This window comes from Gorilla gorilla, chromosome 3, assembly GCF_029281585.2.
Source record: "Gorilla gorilla gorilla isolate KB3781 chromosome 3, NHGRI_mGorGor1-v2.1_pri, whole genome shotgun sequence".
Lineage (NCBI taxonomy): Eukaryota > Metazoa > Chordata > Mammalia > Primates > Hominidae > Gorilla > Gorilla gorilla.
This window is the reverse complement of record NC_073227.2, coordinates 182,551,896-182,568,734: the sequence shown is the minus strand read 5'-3', so window position 1 is coordinate 182,568,734 and position 16,839 is coordinate 182,551,896. Positions and strand designations below refer to the sequence as shown.

Sequence of the window (16,839 nt, the reverse complement as noted above, 5' to 3'; positions counted from 1 at the left end):
TCCCAACTATGGACACTAAGGGTTATTAGGCCTTTCTGAGGACACCCTCCCCTGCCTCATTTTTCTCTGTGTAGTTAACATGAAGCTAGTTTAATATTCCCAGAGTATAGCTGGGAAAGGGAACTAACAGGCCAGTAGGGTGGTCGGCTGTAGTCCTGACGTGGTGGCTTTAACTAGTCTTGGTTTGCATTACTTTTATAGTTTTAGTAAGTCTGGAGGATTGACACTTATTCAATAGTCAGTGAAATTTGTATATACAATGGATCCTCCAGACACTAGAGAGTAAGAGTGGTGAAATTAACTTTGCACATATTTGAATCACCAAATAGAGTCTCAGATTGGTTTTGGACCTTAAAGTTTTTTATTGGCATTCTGATGGCTGAAAGAAAAGGATGTCAGGTAGTTCAAAATACATGCATTAACCGGAGAGCAAATGGTCCAGGTGAACAAAACTTTTATGTCCTGTCTTTTGATATCTCCTGCAGAAACTTTTTTGACAGAGAACTGGAGTCCTCTTCTTTATTTACCAAGTCATATTCTTATCAAGGACAACGTATGTTACATATACTCCCATGGCCAGTTTAAATAGCAAATGCTAAATTGTAAATGTCAGAAAGGAATCAGTGTGGTAAGCCTGTAACATACATCCTGTGGAACTCTTCCACATGGTCTTCATTACACAAGTCACCCGGCTACATCGGGGAATTTAATGATTAAATAAGGCAAAAGCTCTTCTCTCAAAGAGCCTATTATTAATCATATATATCATATTATATATTGCTGTCTGATATATATTGTTTTACAATATATATTGCTTTGCAATATACAACTCTTTATTTTTATAATTCTTTTGATTTTAAAAACCTTAAAATATAGTACAATATTTATTTTACATATAAGAAAACAAAGACTCAAAAATGTTTGAAAATGAACTCAACATCACAGCACTATTAAGCAGCAAAATGAAGACCCAAAATCATCATTTGTCTCAATCAAAGTGTCTAAATGACAACAGATAAACATATTTTCATTAGCAGGGAATTTTCCAAATCTGAGGTCTAGAATTCACTTGAGAAACACTTTCATAAAAACAATATTATTCTCAATATTAAGTATGCAAAGATACCACTCTCTACAATTAAGAAAATTCAGCCATCCAGAACTATTTGCTTTCAATGTGAATAGATTTAATATTTATATTAAAGATAGCATGTTAATTTTTGTTGGAAAGGACATTATGCTTTTTGATATTGGAATTAAAATGTCTAAACCATTTGTTCTAATATATTCAAATTCTCATCTAACCTCAAAAACTTACATAGCATGATCATTTGAAAATTATACAATTAATAGTCCATCATTGCATAATTCCTGAATCATTTCCCACAAAGCTTAGTACATTATAATGGCAATTATAATGTTCTTGGAATGCCTGGCACTTGTAGATAATTGATACATGTATATTTACTGAATGAATGCAGGATTTCTCTCCCAGCATTTTTGGTGGTAAACTGGGTAATTGACTGTCCATACAATTGCATGTGACATATATCTAACTACCTATGACATAACTCAAGTTCAAGAAGTATACACTCATTGGAAAAATATAAAAAGTTCAGCATGGTGCATATACTGAAAATGTCTTCCCCACAACCATATTCACAACACTGCCTATCATACTCCCCTAAACACTTCAAAATTCAGTTCATTTTCGTTTAACGAACTTTGTGTTGATAACTCCCATTTTTCTGTAACTACCACACCTCTTTCAACTCTATTACAGGACATAAAGTGTTCTGTTACAATTATTGTTTCCTGGTTTTCATTATTGAACAGCACATACGAGACATATGTTGTCCATCTGTGTCAACCTAACAGTTTACAGTTTATCGCAGATATTAAGTAATCAATATATGACTAATTAAATGAACAAAAGTGAGCATTTTGGTAAGTGGCACCATATTTAGATTGTTTCTACAAAGATGGGTTTTACCAATTTTGTGGAATGGGAATGCAAATGAAAAAAGATTTGATGGATAAAATTAATATAATTGTAACTAGAGGCAATAATAACTAAAGGTACCATGAACATGGTTTATTACTCCACTGATTTTAGTCTTATTTCATTTTTATCAATAACATTTTAAATAATGTTTTAGAATGTTTCACAAAGGGTTTGAGCACCACATGTTAAATATATTTGTAGATAGTTAATATATTTGTTGCTTTATTAATCTTAAAATATTTGAAATATTTTGTTACTGGTATTTACAAATATGCAAACTTGTATCATGCAAACATACCAAATTCACTTATTATCACAATTCATCTAAAGAATCTTTTGTATTTTAATTTACTCTATGCCATCTACAAGTGCTTAAGATAACCCTTATCATAGTGAAGAAAATATTTTCTTTTTTTGTTTTCTGAAGGTAAATGACTTTTCTGCAGTTTTGGAAAAGATCATACAATTTTACTTCTTTAAACTGTTAATATGATGAATTACATTCAGTGATTTTGTGAATGTCTATAATTAACTCAATATATGATGGTATATTACCATTTTAGTATTCTGATAAATTTTGTTTGATAATATTTTATACGGGAATTTTTCATCTATTTTCATGAGTGACACTGACCACTAATTATTCTTTCTTCTAATGCCTTGTCACATTTTGGTATTAAGTTTATGCTGACTTCATAAAAAGAAGCTGGGGATTTTATTAGTTATCTGTGCTGCATAATAAATTAGCTAAAATACTAGTTGCCTAAAACAACAAACATTTATGCTCTTTGAGATAATAGGAAAATCAAGATATGCAATAATAAACAGAGAAATGAAATAATCAAATAATTTGAGAAGAGCTTAGCTAGGCGATCCTGGCACAATCTCTTTTCTGAGATTTCAATCAACATGTTGTTCAGAGCTGTAGTCATCTGAAAGCTTGATTGCGGCTGGCATAACTACTTCCAAGATTACTCACTCACGTGGCTATTGGCAGGAGGACTTAGTTTTTTGCTGGCTGTTGTCATGGGGTCTCTCTCTGCCCCTTGGCATATAAGCATCCCCATAAGAGTGATTGAGTATCTTATGACATGGCAGCTGAATTCTGCAAGAGCAAGAGAACGATGAAAATATTGCAATACCTTTTATGACCTAATGCTGGATATTATGCACCATTACTTTGCCACAGTTCTGTTCATTAACAGCACGTCATTAAATCCAGCCCACAGGTCCCATGTGTAAAGTGAGAACAATTAGTCTCTATCTTTGGAAGACAGGAGTGTCAACAATTGATAGAGATATTTTAACACTACTAAAGAGATGCCTCCAGCCCCATTTTATTTTCTAGAAGAGCTTGTATAAGATTGGTGTTATTTTTACTTTATTTTGGAAAAGTTCTAAAGTTTTCTTTGATTAAAAGTTTTTAAATAAATTAAATGTATTTAAATGTTATAAGACTTTTTAGATTTTATACTACTTTTTGTGTAGGTTCTGCTAGATGCTTGCGTTTCCAGAAATCTGTTCATTTTATTTAAAGTTACGTGTTGGCATAAAGCTGTCTATAATTTGTTCTCTTTAGTTTTTACCATTTCTGTAAGAATTTAGCTCTCATTCTGACTTTCTTGGTATGCCATTTTGTTTCTTGGGGTTGCTTTTTATGATTTGTCCTTTTTTCTTTGGTGTTCTATAGTTTTACTGTAATGTCTATGTATCACCTTTCTTAAGAAAGTTCATCATCTTTAGGCTTTTGGAATCACTGATTTAATGTCTTACACAGAACTGAGAATATCACAATGGTTACCTCTTCAAATATCGCTCTCTTCAGTTTTATATATGTGTGTATATATATATATAATATGTATATATATAATATGCATATTTATAGTATTCTTAATCTATTCTATATTCACTTACTCTCTCATCTGTATTTTCTATATTTTATACCTCTGTGCTTTATTGTGGCTATGATTTTTTTCTGACTTAACTTTCTATTATTGCCTTTCTTCTTCAGCTGTATCTAATCTGGAGTTAAATACAAAGATTGAGTTTATAATTTCAATTTTTGTTATTTAAAAATATAGCATTTCTAGTTGATTTATTTTAATTACAACATTATGTTTTATAGCTTCCTAAATTTTTATGTTTAGCTATCAACTCTTTAAACACAGGAAGCATAGATGAATAATAACTCCAGTTACCAGAATTTTGTGGCTTTTTAAAACTTGACTGTTGTTTTTATTTTTATTGGTTAAGTTTGTATTTTCTTAAGGAAAGCCTTGAGATATTTTGTTGCATTCAGCAAATTTGATTTCATAAACCATTTTCCAAATTATTTTAATTATAAAGATAATAGGTTCTTTAAGAGAGGTATTCCATCTATGACTGTCAGGCACTGGGGGGTACCAGAGATTCTGCAATGAATCTTTGGACATTTTGTGGCCACTTAAATGCAACGCAACTAGTAACCCAGTACAGAGAAAGAGTTACTATGCCAGAATCTCCAGCCACAATTATTGTGGGACCACAATACTAAGTCCATTTACTTTAGTTGAGGCTGACTACCAGAATCAGCTGATTCCCTGATATTGGCATGTATTTGTAAACCAAAAATAAGTACATAATCCTGGCTTCCCAGAAGTTTTGGAGTCTGGTAAGGTAGAAGAGATAAATCACTATATTTGATTCAATGTAGCAACAGCGCCCGATCTTAAAGAAATACACACTGAATTAATTAATGGCTAAAAGAAAAAAATACAAAACCTCTCAAGTTGTCTTATTATTTTTTAAATTACGTGTGCACACACATGCTTATGTGTATATACATGGGAGAGAGAGACAGAAATAAAATACCTTTGATTAGTAATCAACTCTGACTTCAGAATCTTCACCTGGTTTGGGAACTATTCTTGAGGGAGAAACAGCTGTAGCTCACTTCCATGAGCCTTAAAGTTTCTTCTGTACTGATTCTGCCATTCCTCATTATATCCCTAAGTTACTTATGATTTCTGAAAATGCTTTCTGTAAACTTTTCCAAGATTTTAAATTCTAGTCAGGAAGATAATCAGAATCAATCATTATCATTTTTTCAACACTACTAGAAACAGAAAGTTATCAATTAATCCACATCTCACTTTTAATTGTCTTTCTATAATTATGCCTAATGTTGTATTTACGACATCTCATTTTAATATCAATGATTATATACATATATATAATTGAAAAAAGTTTGAGATTGTATTCATCACTAGTTAATTCAGCGAGTGACTTTTATAAAGAAAATTATTTTACCTAATCAAAGTGCCATTATCAAATCAGGAAATGTAACATTAGTAGTATCTCAATATCTAATACAGGGACCATATTTAAATTTTGTCAGTTCTCTTAGTAATATACTTTATAACTTATTTTTCTAAGTCCAGGACCCAATCTTGATTTGCATGTTTTATTTATTTCTTATAACTCATCTTTTTTAGTCTAGAGTGTTTCATTAGCCTCCTTTGCCTTTCCTTTCTTTTTTATTCAGATAAAATCCACATGCCATTTAACTGTGTCAAAATGTACCACACAGTAGCTCATAACATATTTACAATGTTGTGTAACCATCACCACTATCTAAGCCTAGAACATTGTTGTCACCCCCAAATAAACCTCATATCCATTAAGCAGTCATTTCTCATTCCTCCCTTTCCTCAGTCCCTAGCAACAACCAATCTGCTTTCTGTCACCATGGATTTGCCCATTGTGAACGTTTTATAAATGGATTAATATAATATGTAAACGTTTGTGTCAGACACCTCCAATATTCATGTTACAGAATGCATTAGTATTTTCCTCCATATATTGCGTGGCTGCATCATTTTATATTCCCACCAGCAATGCGCAAGAGTTCCAGTTTCTCCACATACTCAATCAACAACATGTTATTTTCTGATTTTTGTTTATCTGTTTAAATAGCCATTCTAGAGGGTGTGAAGTGGTATCGTGTAGTGGTTTTGATTTGCATTTCCCTCTTTTTGATTTTTTTAATTTTTTAAACTTTTCATGTGCTTAATTAGCCATTTATACGTCTTCAATAGAGAAATGACTATTCAATTTTTTCATCCCAAATTTTAATTGCATTGTTGGCTTTTTAGCTGCTGATTTGTAACAGTTCTCTATATATTCTGGATACTATCAGAATTTTCAAATATCTTTTCCTATTTTGTGGGTTGTGTTTATACTTTTTTTATAGTGTCATTTGATGCACTACAAAATCTAACATATTTATTTTGTTTTTGTTGTTGCTTGTGCTTTGGGGTCGTATCTAGAAGAAACAATTGTCCATTTCTAGATCAGAAACATTTACTCAATGTTTTCTTCTGATAGTTTATTGTTTTAGCTCCTACATTTAAGTCTTTGATTTATTTTGAATTCAATTTTGTTTATGGTATGAGGTAGGAGTTCAGGCTTATTTTCTTGCATGTGGTTTTCCAATTGTCCCAGAATAATTGGGAAAAAAAATGACCATCAATGTATGTTTATTTCTGCACTCTCAAGTCTATTCCATCTTTGTGTCAGAATTGCACTGCTTTGATTACTGTAGCTTCATTGTATGTTTTGAAATCAGCAAGTATGAGCCCTCCAGCTTTGTACTTTTTCAAGATTTTTTTTTTCACCACTTGGGGGTCTCCTGTAATTTCACATTTATCTGAGGATAAGTTTTTTTAATTTCTCGAAAAAAATGCAGTTAGAACTTTGATAAGGATTACACTGTACCTTTGTTTTTCTTTTACTTCTCTTTGTCAACTTGGGAGTATGATCACCTTACCAATAGCCTTTACCAGTTTGTACCATGTTACCAATCAATTCTTTCAATCCAGGAATACAAAGTGTCTTCGGATTTATTTAGGTCTTCTTTAAATTCTTTCAACAAAGTTTCATAGTATTTAGTATGAAAGTTTTGCATGTCTTTGGTGAACTTTATTCCTAAATATTTTATTTTTTGATACTACCGTAAACAGAATTATTAATTTCCTAGCAGGCTATAATAAAAATATTTTATTTTCCTTCCATTATATACTCATTCATTTATTTATATAACTGAATTCATGATTTTATTCAATTCCTTATACTCCCTTGTAATTACTAATTATTTCAGTGCTCAAATTGTCCCATATTTAGCAAATTGGAGTCTCTTTTAACCGGTTTCTGTATCCTTTTGGTATGCCTCATCATTCTTTGAGGACTTGTTTAATTTCTGAAACAAGATATTCCAGGCTCATCTTATGTTTTCCCTAGCAAAATCCCAGAATAGTTTTTATACAGGTAGCACTGGTACATTTCAGTGGATAATGCTATTTGGAAACTACAATCTGTAGAAATGTATAGCATCATTAAAATATATAATTTATTATTTATCTTATTGCAATTTTTCTTTTGGAAAATTAAATAGAAAATATGAATAATTAATTCACTTTCTCTTTCATTTTTTCCTTTAGTTCCTCCAGTCATCCGGGTGTATCCAGAGAGTCAGGCTAGAGAGCCTGGGGTAACTGCCAGTCTTAGGTGCCATGCAGAGGGCATACCAAAGCCTCAGCTTGGCTGGTTGAAGAATGGAATTGATATTACACCAAAGCTGTCCAAACAACTCACGCTTCAAGGTGCTCTTTACTTGCATTTTTTTCTCTTAAATGACCATGTTGAAAATTTCTACTAAAATTTATAACGTTCTTTGGAAAATAAAAGAAAAATGAGTCTTGGTGGCAACAGAATGTCACAAATATGAAAAAAATGCTTATATCTAAGAAATTATATGGGAAAGATTCTTTTAACATTTTAGTGTTTTTAATAATAGTCTTGTCATAATGATTAATTATGTCATTATTTTGGTGATAAGTAAAATATTAAATTATGTATCTTTAAAATACTTGTCCTGTGAATTATAGCAGTTATGCTGAGCAGAATAATTAGATTGTTTTATAGAAATTCATTTCTGAAGTTACTTTTTAAGTGTTTGAATAGTACCTTGAATATGTATTATAGAGGATTTCAATACAGAATTGTTAGTGGATTTTTTAGCATATTTTGTAAATGAAGGAAGAAAAATATCAAAAAGTTACTAAATGTTTTCCATTTACATTTTTTAAAGTTTGTATTACATTCTAATATATAAAATATTGTACATATTCTAATATTCTAATGTGTAGACATGAATAAATTACTATATATTAGATAATAATAATCCCAAATATGTGAAAAATAAACAAAACCAGGCAAGATTTGTAAGGTCAAATAATTTAAGTAGTCTAAAAGCAGTTGCATATAATATATTAATTATACTAGCATTAAAAATAAACCACAAACCTTTTTTTCATTGTTAGAGGTAACACACAACACTCATTTTACTGGAGTATCTTCTTCGTGGGCATTATAGTTCTTATTTTATGACTTTAATTTTCTTTATACTACTAAACATGAACATATTTTGTCATTTATTACATAGAGTTATTATTCCACTTTAATAGTGGATATATATAATCATTATACATTTTTAAATAAAACTTTTTAAAACTTCTACTTATTCTTGCAAGTCAATAGAGACATGTCTGTGAAAGTGTCCTTAAACTTTAAAAACTTTAATCCTAGAAATCACTAATGTGCATACATAGGTCAGACACATTTGCACACATATCTAGTGATTACCTCAAGAGGTCTATAACCTGAGAGGAGAAGACTTATTAACAGAAATTAAATGAATAAAAGTCTAAATAGCTTCTGACTTTGTCTCTTGCCCATTTAATAGCAATAAACCATATTATAAAAGTATATCAAAATTTTGCTTTCAGGAATATACATGACAACAAATTTTTGAAGTTGTTACACTCCAGACTCAACATTTGAAAAGAGGAGGTGCTTGCAAAGAAATTACTGTAAATTTTTACAACAGGGAAAAACAGTTGAAGTTTTAAGAGAATATGACAAAAAAGAAAAGGAGAGAAGAGATAATTCTACACACATAGGGGTATAAAACGCCATGTGGCTTAATAACTGTTTAATTATCTACTCATTCATGAGATGCTTCTTTAGTGTTTGTGTGTGAAGTCCAAGTCCAGACACTAATTTAGTATCTATGGCAATGGCTGGGATAATATGTGAATTAGAGAGAGTAAAATCCCAAGAAAGCACAAATATTTTATTAACAGGCAAGTGAAGAAAATAATAGTAAGAGACTAAATTTCATCAAGAGACAGGAGACTAGGTGATAGTATGGAAGAAGAGAAAGTTAAAAATAAAGAGTTCAACAATGGCAAATGCATAGAAAGTTCAATAAAAGGCATTGATAAGTGTTTACTTCAGGTGATGAGCATGTTCTTGCGACATTTAGAAAAACAGTATCAGTAACAATCTGTTTTCAGTGTGTTTAGAAACGAAAAGGAGACAAGAAATACAAAAATCTTTTTTGGCCAGATTCTGAAAGGAAAAAAAAATAGAAGGTGGTAGCTCCTGGTGGGGAGGCTTAGAACTGATGGAGATATTTCTTGGATAATTCATCAGTCTGAGAAAGTATCAGTAGGGAGAAATGAGAAGGATGAAGCCTGCAGGAAGAGTCATAGAAATCAATCAGAAATAAGGGGAGATTTGCCTTGGAAAGAAACAGAAAATTTCCTGTGAGAAATAAATCAAGGTGAAACTAGGAACAGAAAGTTTTGAGGTTGCTTTCTGATCACTTCTATTTACCTCACGATTGAAAGAGCAAGATCACTTGCTGAGAGTGAAGTTAGTATTATGATGGGAAACATCAAACAAAGTATATAAAGATTTGAAGTAAAAGTAGAGGTGGATATGAAAGGCATCTGACTGGAAAGGTCAAGTGAAATGAATAGCAAGTAGTTTTGAATGTCCTAGGAATTGAAAACTGTGAATCTGAAAATTATAAACTCGCTTATGCAATGGTCTTATAACTTACTCAAAGAACTAGGTGCAGGGACACCAGATGCAGAGATGGGTTAGCTTATTCTAGTTCTAGAGGTTAGGAAGGCAGATGTGTCAGGATGATAAATAGATAAAGGGATTGGTAGTTCTGGCAATAAAGTGGTAACGTCTAAGAATGCTAGATTACATAGGAAGAGAAGGAAAGACAATGGCACATATAGGTTAGGAGAACATGTAAAAATATTGGGAGACGGCATTTAAAGAAGGAAGAAATTTATTTGGTATTTCAAAACAAAACCCAGAGAATTTAAGCTGTTAAGTGTGTGGCTCCTGAAAAAAAAAAAAAAAAAGGTATGATTTTGGAGGAGGCCGTATCTTATATAAAACAAGAAGGTGAAGCAAATGTGAATACATTGTTTACTACCTATCTTTACAGCAGGTTCCTATAAACTAAGACCCACAGACCATATCTAGATAGCTGTCTGTTTTTTTAAATAAAGGTGGCTTTTTTTGTTTTTGTTTTTGCTTTCTTTTTTGTTGTTGTTGTCGTTGGTTTGTGTTTAGAATACAGTTGCACTCATTTTTCAAAACGTATTGCCTGGCTGCTTTAATGCTGCTGTGGCAGAGGTGAGTAGTTGCCACAGAAATTGTGTGGCCCACAGAACCTAAATTATTTACACCTGGCCTGTTGCAACAAAATGAAAACCTGCCAACCCCTTTTTTGGAGTAGTGATTCTCAGTGAATGATGTGGGGAATAAGGGTGTGTAGTAAGCATTTGCAAATAAAGAAACAACTTCAAGTTATTCAAATGATTATGTCTCTCAAACATCCACATCCACTGCCTGTCCATATCTCACATCCCTTGAGAGCAACTGGCTCCTAGCGATGACAATCAAGCTGTTTTCTCATTGGCTTTCTACCCTTGTTTTCCCAAACCACACTGATTACATTGCCTTCTACCTGTCACGGATAGTCATTTCCCATTCTACTGCATGTGTGGTTCTTGTAACTGAACAACATAGAACACACAGGTACAAATATGTACACAAACACACACACAGCACCCACACAGGCATGCACACACACACACATACACACAGAAAGAAAACAAAAGGAAAACAAAGAAAAAGAAAAGAAAGGAAAGAGAAACTTAAACAAATGATTCTAACAAACACTCAACTGCCAGGTGCGGTGGCTCACGCCTTAATGCCAGCCCTTTGGTAGGCCGAGGCAGGCAGATAACCTGAGGTCAGGAGTTCGAGACCAGCCTGGCAAACATGGTGAAACCCCATCTCTACTAAAGATACAAAAAATTAGCTGGGGGTGGCAGAGTGGGCCTGTAGTCCCAGCTACTCAGGAAGCTGAGGCAGGAGAATTGCTTGAACCCGGGAGGCGGAGCTTGCAGTGAGCTGAGATCGCGCCACTGTACTCCAGCATGGGTGACAGAATGAGATTCTGTCTCACAATAATAATAATAATAACAATAATAATAAGTTTGATGAATGGCAATAGTATACCTGCATGATTTAGTTCAATTAATTACTCTATGAAAACATCTTTCATATACATTTACCTGCAAACTAATCATATTGCTATTATTAGATTTCTGAAAAATCTTAGGGGAATGTAGGTTCTGAATATTATAAGTAAATATATAAATGAAATTATACTTATATGAAATACCTCATATACAATGTAGAATATAGGAAATGATACAAAACATAAACTATGCATTTGATGTAGAGTATTGGGCTCTCTTATAGAATGACAGCACAGTTTATGAACACTTGAATGCTTCTGGAATAATTTGGCATGCCTTCAAAGTATGGAAGTAGGAAGGGAAACAGTTTAATTAGGACAAGCCAAGAGAACTGTTTGACTGTGTAATCAGAAAGCACTGTTCCAAAACTGAAATTGTAGTTTACAAGTTGCATTTCCCTTCTTTTTTCAGCAAATGGCAGTGAGGTTCACATAAGCAATGTGCGCTATGAAGATACTGGAGCATACACTTGTATCGCAAAGAATGAAGCAGGAGTGGATGAAGACATCTCTTCTCTTTTTGTGGAAGACTCTGCTAGAAAGACCCGTATGTATTGAACCACCCCACAGCACACACACACCATATTCAACATACTTTTTTACAGCTTTTTTTAAAAAGTAAAGGCACCAGAAAACTGTGAATTGCACAATGCATTATAACAAATAGATTTTATATGTAGGAAGGATAGAAATCTTGAAATACTAAAAGCAGATTTAAAGATGAAAAAAAAGTTGTGAAATTTTCATTACAACACTAGATTTTATTTTTTTGCAAGTGTACATATGGTGTTTCAGGTCCTGTCTTCCCATTTGCTCTTGAAGGAATTTATATCTCTTGCAAAATCCCTCTCCTCAATTAAATGTGGGGAATTCGAGGCCCCCAAATGTATCCAACGTGTATCTTCTAGGTAGAATAAATTACTATATTTGTTTTCCTGTCAGTTACATTGCAGTCACTGGATTAAGACCTGTACAGCATCCTTCTCTACAGAAGGTTCAGTGGTAACTGCCACTCTAAGGGACTCACTGCCCCTGACACAAAAACTAAACTGTTGCTGTTCTTGGTTTAGTGCTAAAAATCCTTTGCCATCATGGTTCATGTTGTCTGATTGTCTCCTGGAGTTATACCCCAAATGTCTTCTTCTCTTTTATTTTGTTTAATTACTTGGCAAAAGGGATAGAGATAGGGTGGGGATGCTGAGGATGGATTGCTTTTTATGATAGCTGAATTGTTTGGAACTCAAACTACTATTATAGCATTTATCAAGTGCATTCTTTGCAAGCAAACAAACAGCCATTTTATTCCCTTGGTACACACGTGCCACAGTGTGGCTGTTTTGGGATAGGGTCTTGATGTGCTTGAAATGACTACTCCCCTTGTTCTCTGCTCTTCAATCTGACTTGTTACACTGTTATTAATATATGCTTTGCAAGAGTCTGATATTATTGGACCCTCTAACTTGACATGCCCATTTTTCTGAATCCAGTGTTTGAACAAGGTTAAAGCATTGATCCAGCCAGGAGTCTTCGTATTACTTCTTAAGTCACTTAGTGCATATTGACATGAGTGGATCCATTGAGAAAGAAGGACCTTACCCAGGTCCCAACTACTAGCATATCATTATCTTCATTTTGTCTGGTTAGGACAACCATCATTATAAAGAAATATTTAAGAAGGAAAGTCTTTAGGTTGAAAAAAGAGAAAAAAAGCTGGATTTAATGGCCTGCATAAGGTCCACCATAATTCCTTTGCTCTATTCCTTTTATGTGGTACAGACAATACTAACTTGTAATTCACTTTCTGTTAAAAATTAATTTGAAGTGACAAGTAATTAAAAATGTTTGTTTTCTTTGTCCTTATGATGATGTTTGTGAAACAGATTTTAATATCAACTCTATATTCTTAATTTATTTTAATGTTTGTCAAGTACTTTTTAATATATTTCCCTAGTTACAACAGTAAAACACCTAGCCAAAGCTCCCTTAGTCAACAAATCACACAACCTTTTAGTGTGTGAATTCTAGGAAAATTTTAGGAGAAGATTTAACAGGATTAAATTTTCGACAAGGTTTAATCTTGTTGAAGTAAAAGTGCCCATTTAAAAAATAATCATGCATGTAATTAAAATCAGGACAATACTAAATAAGTAAACTGAGTAGAATATTAGCAACTACGGAAAAGTATAAACAGAAAATGTAATAATGTCTACTTGATAGAAGATAATTTCCCTTGGGATGCCTCCTAATAGTTAAATGCCAGAATTCTGTATAACAAAAGAAAACCAAAATCGGGTGGATTTCATAGTAGTGAAAATTACTGCCTTTTGTAACCCCCATCTTAAGGATTGTGGATCTGGGTTCTTTTCTAGTAATTTCATGGAAAGAGACTGATATTAGATATACATGGCACATTTGTATTTTGGAATGCTAGATATTTTCTTTCTTTATTATTTTTATTTTTTCAATAATTTCAAATTTTATTATAAAGAGTGCATGTGCAGGTGTGTTACATGGGTATATTTCTTGATGCTGGGGTCTGGGGTACAAGTGATCACATCATCCAGGTAGTGAGCATAGTACCCAATAGATTGTCTTTCAGCCCATGCCTCCTTTCATACTTCGCTCCTTTAGTAGTTCCCAGTGTCCATTTTTCCCATCTTTATGTCTATGTGTATTCAATGTTTAGCTCCTACTTATAAGTGAGAACATGTGGTATTTGGTTTTCTGTTCTTGCATTAATTCACTTACGATAATGGCCTCCAGCTTCATTCATTTTGTTTCAAAGACTATGATTTCATTCTTCTTTATGGCTGAGTAGTATTCCATGATGTATATGTACCACATTTTCTTTAACCAGCCGACCATTGATAGGCACCTAGATTGATTCCATGTCTTTAGTATTGTGAATAGTGCTGCAACAAACATGCAAGTGCATGTGTCTGTTCGGTAGAATGATTTATTTTATTTTGGATCTAAATCCAGTAATGGGATTGCTGGGTCAAATAGTAACGTCCGTTTTAAGTTCATTGAGAAATCTCCAAACTGCTAACCACAGTGGCTGAACAAGTGTGCCCTCCCACCAACAGGATATAGGCATTCGCTTTTCTCCATAACCTTGCCAGCATCTACTGTTTTTTGACTTTTTAATAACAGCCATTCTGACTGGTGTGCGATGATATCTCATAGCAGTTTTGATTTGCATTTCTCTGATGCAAATCAGAGTGATGACGTGGAGCATTTTTCATATGTTTGCTGACCATTTGTATGGCTTCTTTCGATAAGTGTCTGTTCTTATGCTTTTCCCATTTTTAAACTGGATTATTTGATTTTTGCTTGTTGATTTAAGATCTTTGTAGATTCTGGATATTAGTATTTTATTGCTTGCATAGTTTACATATATTTTCTCCCATTCTGTAGGCTTTCTGTTTACTTTGTTAGTAATTTCTTTTGCTGTACAGAAGCTCTTTAGTTTAATTAGGCACTCTTGTCAATTATTATTATTCTGTTGCGATTGCTTTTGAGGACTTAGCCATAAATTCTCTGCCAAAACCAATGTCGAGAAGGGTATTTCCCACGTTTACTTTTAGGATTTTTATAATTTAAGGTCTTACACTGAAATCTTTAACCCATCTTGAGTTAATCTGTGTGTATGGTAAGAGGTAGTGGTACAGTTTCATTCTTCTGCATGTGGCTAGCCAGTTATCCCAAGACAATTTATTGAATAGATAGTCCTTTCCCTGTTGCTTTTTTTGTCTATTTTGTCAAAGAGAAGATGGTTGTAAGTGTATGAGTTTATTTCTGGGGTGTCTGTTTCATTCCACTGCTCTATGTGTCTGTTTTTATACCAGTACCATGCTGTTTTGGTTACTGTCTCCCTGTAGTATAGTATGAAGTATAGTGTGATGCCTATGGATTTGTTCTTTTTGCTTAGGATTGCTTTGGCTACTCATACTCTCTTTTGGTTCCAAATGAATTTGAGGATAGATTTTTCTAATACTGTGAGATACGACATTGGTATTTTGGTAGGGACATCTTTTAATCTATAAATTGCTTTGGATAGTATGGCCATTTTAACAATATTGATTCTTCCAGTACATGAGCATGAAATACTTTTCCGTTCATTTGTGTCATCTCTGATTTCTTTCAGCAGTGTTTTGTAGTTATCCTTGTAAAGATCTTTCACATAATTGGTTAAATAAATTCCTATGTATTACATATAATTTTTAGCTATTATAAATGGAATTGTGTTTTCAATTTGGTTGTCAACTACAATGGAATTGGTATATAGAAATGTTGCTAGTTTTTGTATATTGATTTTGTGTCCTGAAACTTTACTGAATTTGTCAGTTTCCTGAAGCTTTTTGCAGCATCATTAGGGTTTTTTATGTATAGGATCATATTCCCAGCAAAGAGAGATACTTTGACTTCTTCTTTTCCTATTTGGATGTCTTTTATTTCTTTCTCTTGCCTGATTGCTCTGGGTAGGACTTCCAGTACTATGTTGAATAGGAGTAGTGAGAGTGGGCATTCCTTTCTTGTTCCAGTTCTCAAGAGAAATGCTTCCAGCTTTTGCCCATTCAGTATGATGTTGGCTGTGGGTTTGTCATAAGGTGGTTCTTATTATTTTAAGGTATGTTCTTTTGATGCCTCTTCTGTTGAGGTTTTACCGTGAATGAATATTGGATTTTATCAAAGGCTTTTCCTGCATCTCTTGGGAGATCATATGGTCTTTGTTTTTAATCATATTTGTGTGGTGAATTACATTTGTTGATTTGCATATGTTGAACCACCCTTGAATCCAGGAATAAAGCATACTTGATCATGATGAATTAACTTTTTGATATTCTACTGGGTTCAGTTTGCTAGTACTTTATTGAGGATTTTTGCATCTATGTTCATCAGGGATATTATCCTGAAGTTTTCTTTTTTGTTGTCGTTGTTGTGACTCTGCAAGATTTTGGTATCAGGATGATGGTGGCTTCATAGAATAAGTTAGAGAGAAGGCCCTCCTCCTCAATTTTTTTGAATAGTTTCAGTAGGATTGGTATCCGTGCTTTTTTGTACGTCTGGTAGAATTTGGCTGTTCATTCTTCTGGTCCAAGGCTCTTTTTGGTCGGTACATTTTGTATTACCTACTTACTCAATTTCCAAACTTATTGGTCTAGTCAGGTTTTCACTTTCCTTCTTGTTCAATCTTGAAGGGTTATGTGTTTCCAGGAATTTATATATTTCATCTTGATTTTCTAATTCGTGTGCATAGAGGTGTTCATAATAGTCTCTGAGGATCTTTTGTATTTCTGAGGGATCATTTGTAATGTCATCTTTGCCATTTCTGATTGAACTCACTTGGATCTCCTCTTTTTTTTCCCCTTCATTAATCTAG

General features: G+C 33.1%; 1 protein-coding gene across 4 annotated transcripts in view; it reads left to right on the top strand.

The window, feature by feature from the left end:
• Positions 1-16,839, top strand: part of FSTL5 (follistatin like 5) — an 807,335-nt gene that overhangs the window by 640,272 nt on the left and 150,224 nt on the right. For all 4 annotated transcript variants that reach the window (XM_055384072.2, XM_055384069.2, XM_019026097.4 and 1 more), the window contains 2 exons: positions 7,483-7,644; positions 11,869-12,003. In XM_055384072.2, coding sequence (XP_055240047.1) covers positions 7,483-7,644; positions 11,869-12,003 — 297 coding nt within the window. The remainder of the gene's footprint in view (positions 1-7,482; positions 7,645-11,868; positions 12,004-16,839) is intronic.